A 7,613-nucleotide genomic window follows, 5' to 3' on the forward strand; every position below is an offset into this window, starting at 1 on the left:
TGTGAAAACAAAACCCAAATATCATTTAAGTGCTGGGATAATTGGTAAAATTGGTTTTGCTGCTCATTAAAAACAGAACTGGTGTTTTACATGGAAGCCATGTAATTGAGTTGCCTATTTTAATCGATTACTAGTAAATCAGAATTGCAGGGTTTTATCTACACTTCCACTTTAGTAGGTGATTTTCCTGTAACACTAATGCAAATATGAAAATAAAATCCTACTTGTGTGCCCTGTTGAGCAGTTAGGTCTGTTTCATCACTCCCTGGTTGTGCCTTTCCCAAGCTTAGCTGTTATACTTATTTTCCAAGTGTGTTTTTGGTGATATGAAATTTACTGAAACTGTTTTGAAAGAGCAGGCTTTAGAGAGCTGTATCCATGTGCACTTCAGCTGATTTGTTATGTTTGCTTTTTTCTAAATTTGGAGCTAGCAAAAAACAGTAGAGTTGTCAGAAGTGTACATAAATGAATTTTGGCAGGCCTGATACCTTGAAATATACATATTATGGGTGTCTAGAATTCACTATTAGTTTAAGACCAAAAATAAGGTGGTGTTTTGCACTTATGGGCAGACCATTGGGCATTACTGTAAAACAGTCACAAGAGACTTAGTTGTTCTTCCTAATCATTAAAGCATTTAAATTAGTTGTTTAAAAAAGGAAGATTTTAATATTAAAGTATAACACTGTATTGATTTTCAGATAAGTGTATATGGAGCACAGTTGTCATCAGAGGCTTGCAGAGAGCTGGGCTTCTCCAGTAACTTGCTATGCAGTTCTTGCAACCTTCTTGGACAGTTCAATCTGAATCAGCTGGATCCGTTCTGCAGGCAGTGCTGCCAAGAAGAAGCTCAGTTGGAAACTAGAAAGGTGGGTTTTGGACCAAATCCTTTGTGGAATAATTTAACACATTATGTTATGTTTATGAAACTTTTCATTTTAAAAATATATGAGAATCTGGATTACAGTCTCAAGAGGAAAATGCAATGTTTCTTGATAGCCCAATATACATAGGGTCTAGATTTGCAGACTTGCTGCACTGCTCTAAAATAACGTGCTTTGGTTCTGTGACAGCCCTTCTCTAGTGTGAAGTGACTAATGGGAGCCATGTCCAGCTTCTTTGACTTGAAAGATGCATGGGATTTGAAAAGGGCAAAAAAAGAGGGTAAGGAGACTGGTGTTCTTGACCGCTGCTGTTGCTTGGTCATTGACCCATAGCGTAATGTCTAGGATAGCTCAGTTCAGTCCCTAGGAACAAAAGGCTGGTGCAACCATCAGGTCAACTCCTGAAGTGGCACGAACTTCGCAGAAGCAGGGCTGCTCAACTCCATTCTGCAGCAGTGAGAACAGCTAGGTTCTAACAGCTAGAAATATTGGGAATGATCTTGCTCAGAGCCCATGCTGTGCTTCAATCAGTTAGGCTAAGGCAAAACCTTTCCTTTATCTGTAGTAAATAAATATCTATCGTGCTTAAGGTACATCAGCCAGGAAGAATTTTTAGACCTCTTGAAAAGAATACATGCTTTCAAATATAGTGTAATTTAAGAGTACTCTAGAATACACTGAAGACCAATCAATTACCAGGAAAGTAGAGATTTCAAGGAGAAGAGATGCTGAAATTACTTTTAATGGCTAGGAGATAGCTAAATAACTGACAACATGAAATTAATGAGGAAACCTAGCAGGTTTTTCCTGTCAATTAAATTCAGCATAATATTAAAAAAAAGTCTGCCTATAATTTTTAACAAAATCACTGATTACAGTGTTAGATACAATATATTAAAAATCAAGAAGCAAGTGTTTGAGATTTGCAGAGAATTAATAATTAGTAGTTCCTTAATATTGGGAGACTATTAAAGTAAGAGGTAAGACTGTAAATTGTGCTGTTTCATATATTGCCAAAAGAATGCTTGCAGTAATATTTCAGTAAAATCCTTATGGGACTTGACATCTAAGACTTTTTCTTTGTTAGTTTTATGAATCTTATAAAGGAAAGTTTGTCTCTGGAAAATGTTCCAGTTCTTCTATATATCTATCTATACGTACATATCTCTGTACATATACATACACACACAAAAGCTGAAAAGTTTCAGAATAAAATCAAATGAAATGTACTGGAAGGGGATGGAAAAATAGGAAAGGGTCTCCAGCTGTGCTGTCGTTGTGTGCCACAACCAGTAGCAGTTGTAGTGGCAGCAGCAAGGCTTCCTGTCCTCATGTAAGGAGCGGATGCTTTTATCTGTTCAGATGATATTCTTACAGTTTTGCCTCAGTGTGCCTAAGATGTAGCACAAGAACTTGTGGAGCAGGATAATTTCTGTTGTCATTTGTTGGGAAAGTAAACTAGAGGAGTTATGTTGCAGTTCTGTCAGTGTGACTTCTGGGGTGGGGGGGGAATCTTTATCAATTTATCAGTAATTTACTCAAAGATGGAACTTAATGCAATGTTTACAACAGAAACTAATAAAAGTTGGGTCAAACAACAGAATTTAAATCAATAGATATTTTTCTGATTATCCTGAATCAGACCTAGATTTCGCCGTGTGGATCATCACACTTTTTGTGTAAGACTAACCAAATGCCATTTTGTGGTCAGGGTTTTACATTGTAAATATCTTTAGTCTCAAAACTTTTTCTATTTTAGTCATGCTGAATGCAGTAGAACAAATAGCATAGGGCTGGACAGGGTCTCAAGGTTGTTTGACAAAGCCCTTCACAGTGAACCAGAATTTGTTGTGTATTCATAGGAACCAAGAGATTGTATATTGTAAGTTGTTGGTTTTTAATCTATTTGTGTTAGTTTACCCAGTTTCTTTTTCTGCTTGTGCTTTGTAGTAATATGAACAATTTGCTGCTATAGCAAAATTCAATGTACATCTTGATTATTATTTTATCTTTTCTTACTTCTGTGACATTTTTGAAGAAATTTAATAAAAATGATACTTGAGATTTGGAGCTAGCGTGTTAAGTGTTGACTTGAATTACAGGAGTGATTATGATACTATTTTTATATCTGGGTTTCAATGCAGGCTTTCCATACTCTGTGTGTGTGAATAGAAATACTGGATTGTTCTAACACTATGGTTATATGGTTGAGTGCTAAATTATGGCATCGTTTCTAATATTCTTTTGAATGCTGTTTCAGAAGGTGGAAATTTTTTATACCGTTACCACTGCTTGGAAATGTATGTTTTGGATTCGCTGATTGTTTGGGGTTTTTTTTATACTTTTTTGTTAACCTTGTACTGAGTAACTTCCCCTGAAGACTAGCCAGTGGAAAATGAGTGTTGGGAGAAATGACCATGAATATCTTAACAGGTTGTATTCAGAAATTATCACATTTTGTTTTAACATAGTGCTGGTTGTAATAGGTGTCAGTAATCGAGGTTAAGATTTTACTTTTATGTAAAAATTAACAGTCTAATTTATAGTAGCTTCTTGCTAAAGTAGTATTTTCATGATACGTGTGCAGAATAGAAAATCTGAATGCTGCCATTTACTATATTTTTTCCCTTTCCCTAGTTTTTTTCAGGTTACCATAGAAATCTTCTTTCTAATGAAAATTTGATAGTTGAGAGTGAATGGATGTTGAAAGTCTTAAGTGTGGGGTTTTTTCCCTACCTTCTTGCTTGAAGAATTTTTTAATCTTACTCTAAAAACCTGCATCTAGATGTAAGATGTCTGACCTGCTGATTAGCAGCCGTATATGTTACTGCATTCCAGAGCAGTGGTGCTCTGGGTTTTGCTCATGCTGTGACTATGTGCTTTAACATCCTCGAAGTATATGAATCTTTTTTTTCTGAACCATGATCCCGGCACATGACCTAGCTTGTTCATTATGTGAGCAGGTATTTTTTCCCGTCCTGTGACACAGCACGTTGGTAGTCTGTGCTACAAAGAGACTTGCAAACCCCAGGACAGACTTCAGGATTTTAAGTTAATTCTCCTTGTAAGTATGTGGCAATTGTTAGAAATAGAGAACGCAAGAGTTAGTTTATTGCATGACTTGCCCCTGAGTTTTAAATGAGAATGTAAAGATAGCATGTGTATCTGAGAATTTTTATGTATCATTGCTACTTTTCACAAATGATCTGTGAAATATGCCCAGTCCTAAAAGTACTTTGAGCTGCATAGTGTCAGTGCAACCTCAAATGAGCTGTTTACAGATTTCAACTGTTTCATATCCTTGAAAGATGTTTATTAATGCTGGTCTCGTTATTGGTCCAGTATTCCATGAATTGACATTGCGGAAAATAGCTGTGAGGTACTCTTGTTACCCAGTATTTGTGTGGTTCTTAACTTCTGCTGACACCTGTCCAGGGAAATATTTTAATTACTTCATAATTGTACCGTGGATAAAATGAAAAAATTATTTTGGTTATTTTCTCCTCTTATAGAGGTTTTGTGTTCACTTTCAGACTAATTCAGAAGCTAGCTTAAACAGTATTGCTTTAGACAGCTGCAAGTTTTAAGCCTCGGTCCGTCAGATGCAGAGTACTGCTGGTGTGTAAAACGTAGAAGGATGAAATGGAGGTGAAGCTAACTGTGCATGAAATTGTAGTAGCAGGAGAGATTGTCCATATTTTGCAGTAGCTGAAAATAGCCGCACTCCATCTGCAGCTTCATTTACGTTGTGTGATCGTTTCAGACATAGCTATAAGCATATTCTATTAATTGTATATTATAATCGTAGACTTATCTCAACAACATATGCTTGTCAAAATCCAAATTGATTTTAAGAATCAACTCTGTGGTGACATTTACAATACCTTAGAGATCGCAGTTGTGCTGTGCAGGATTGCTACAACCCTTAAGTCATCAATATTTCTAAATGGAGCTCTGAAATGTATTTTGCTCACTAAGATGTGTTGAACTTCAGCATTTTAGATTTCTATTGTCAAGTATTTGTCATGTTGTAATGTCATGGTGTGCAGTGAATTAGGTAGCGTGACATCAGGTGTAAGCAAAAGTTGGCCAGGAAATTTGAGACATGAAAATGGATGGTTTAGATGGCAAGTTGTCATGGGTAACATCACATGTGTCTATTGTATACTATTTCTAAATTCTACTGTAAAACAAGGCAAACATAATGATACAGAAGTCTATATGCATACTTTTAAAGTTACATAGAAATGGGTAATAACTGCGCCACTGTACAAATTTAAGCAAAAACATCTAAAATCCTGAGATTTTTAGCAACTTTCTTGTGCTTGTATTCAGGGTTGTCAAAATATGATAAGCTGTCAAAGCATGGTTTAATTTATTGGAATATCTGGCCTCTGCATTGCTAAGATAATGAGAAATTTAGGATTATTTTTCACCAAACTTGTAGTAGATGTAACAACATAAATAACTACAATATTTCAGTAACTTGAAATGGGCTATTGCACTGGTTTCCAACTTGACGTTCTTCCCACACCAGTAAATATAAAAATTTCCTTTCATTTTGACATGAAAGTATTGTGAAATATTAACCTGAAATAAATGTGCGCAGCTTTAAACTTTGGCTATTACTTTTTCCAAAAAAATCTTAAAAGCCCATCTTAAGGTTGCTTTACATTCAGATCCCCATTCTACATCCTACCTGAACCTAAAATGACTTTCAGTATTTATGACTGCTGTTTGAAAGTTAATGCAAGTCTATGGACATAACCCCATTAGCTGTAGAAAAACAGAATGGATGAGATTTAGAAAATAGTGGTATTTAGTGACCTTTAAGTATTGTGTTTTCTCAACGTTTTGAAAAATGCTGAAAACAGAGAACCAGCTGGGGAGAAAATCCTAAGAATGCATACTAAAATGCTCTGGAAAACGGGGGGTGGGGGGAGTCAAAGCACAGCAGAGGAACCTTTCCTAGAGTTTCATTATGGATTTCCCCTGGCCGGTCGGGTAAGCATGTCTTCATGACAGTTAGATTGATCAAAACATGTGGCAGCTAGGCATGTTGCAGACCTGTTCCCTAGCTGTTAGACTGTAACTGGTGCTGTACTTAACCAGGTGCTTCAATGCTTCTGCAGGGAGATGATACCATGTTTTCACTGCATCAAGCTGGGATTCTTTTCCTTGCAAGTCCTTGGTAGTTGACATTGTGGGAAGACATTTTAAGACATGAATGATTCAGCCTGTTCCAACACTGCAAAACCATGGAACTTCTAGTCTGTTGAAAGTGAAGCCTGAGCTCTGACCCCTTCTTCCACATCAGCCACCTGTTTTTGCATAGTATCATACAATTTATGAGAGGTTTTGTGGGTGGAAAAATACGGAGGTGAGGGATGAGTGAATTATACCTATTTAGCCCATACAGTAAGTAGCTGTTAATGTTCAGCTTGGGTCTATTCTGAAGAAAAGATGACTCAATTTCACTGAAAGGTAAAAAATATGCCTATACAAGTTCAGTTTTCTGTAGTCTACCTTCTCTCTCACTTGCAACAAAATTGTCACTCAGGCCTTTAAACATCATAGGGTAAGAGATGAGCATGTATGCACACTGTTCCTCAGAACAGGTTACTTCCATCCTAATGAATAATACTTATATTCTCCTTATGATGTGGTTTGACCATAACTTAAAACCAGTTCTTTGGGTGGAGTTAGTGCTAGACCTCTCCTGGAAATGAAATAAATATTTAGTGTAATATTAGTAATAAACATGTCCACTGTAATTATGACTGTGTGCTACTTCTAATAAAAAAAATAAAATTGAAATTTTTCTTAACTCCACCTTTTTACATGTACAGACCTTTTAAATGTGCTGTTATGAATTACAAGAGGAGTAAGGTGACATTCTTGTTCAGACTTACTTTTTGAAACTAAAAATAGTTTACAAAACTCACAGTAATTACTGAAACTAGAATAACTTGAAATGCTTTTAATGCTTCAGGCTACTCTTGTGTGACCCAATTTAGTTTCATTTTTCAGGGTTTTTTTTTCCTTTTCATTTCACTAATTAAAGTGCTACACTCAAATTACTGTTGGCTGCCTGCTTGTTCTGCCAGAGGCTCTTAATCTGAATAGTTCCAATGAAGCAGTCTCATCTCTTGGTTTTTAACTTGATGGGTAAAAATAGAGAACTACTTAGAATTCTTTGGTGTTTCAGTGGTGTAACATAAGTGTAAGTCATATCAATACTTGTATAAATGAATTAGAATTTTAGTTTACTTTTAGCTGTTTTGCAAAAAACCCAACTTTTTCTGTCTTTTGATGTGTTCTATAAAATCCTTTGTCTGCTTTGTAAAAATCAAATTGTGCTTTACATAGCTGTACTTCTTATTTCTAACATGCTACATAAAAATGGTACATGTTCATTGTTTTTTACCAAGTATGACTTTTAAAAATAGCATAATTCAATGACAGCATATTTTATTTAACACTCAAGTAAATAATCAGAACTCTGTAATTAAGGCTAATATGTCAAATGATCTCCCTTCAAAGTTTGCTTTTAACTAAAAAGTGTCCCATACGGTTCACAGAGGAATAACTTTATGGGGATTATCGATAGGGAAGTTGGGGAATTGAGATGATTGTGTTCTCTCTAACTGAGAAAGTCTCTTATCAGAGTACTGTTGCTTCAGAATATTATGCACAGCCATTCCTTGTACTAAAAATGTGCCGAAGTGG

The 7,613-nt window shown here is 35.8% G+C and overlaps 1 protein-coding gene across 1 annotated transcript in view; it reads left to right on the plus strand.

Annotated features, from left to right (window-relative positions):
- Positions 1-7,613, plus strand: part of LOC103925134 (15 kDa selenoprotein) — a 28,604-nt gene that overhangs the window by 2,372 nt on the left and 18,619 nt on the right. The window contains 1 exon segment of the mRNA XM_009333796.1: positions 702-869. Within this exon segment, the coding sequence (XP_009332071.1) occupies positions 702-869 (168 nt within the window).

Source organism: Pygoscelis adeliae, unplaced genomic scaffold (assembly GCF_000699105.1).
Source record: "Pygoscelis adeliae isolate BGI_AS28 unplaced genomic scaffold, ASM69910v1 Scaffold10, whole genome shotgun sequence".
Lineage (NCBI taxonomy): Eukaryota > Metazoa > Chordata > Aves > Sphenisciformes > Spheniscidae > Pygoscelis > Pygoscelis adeliae.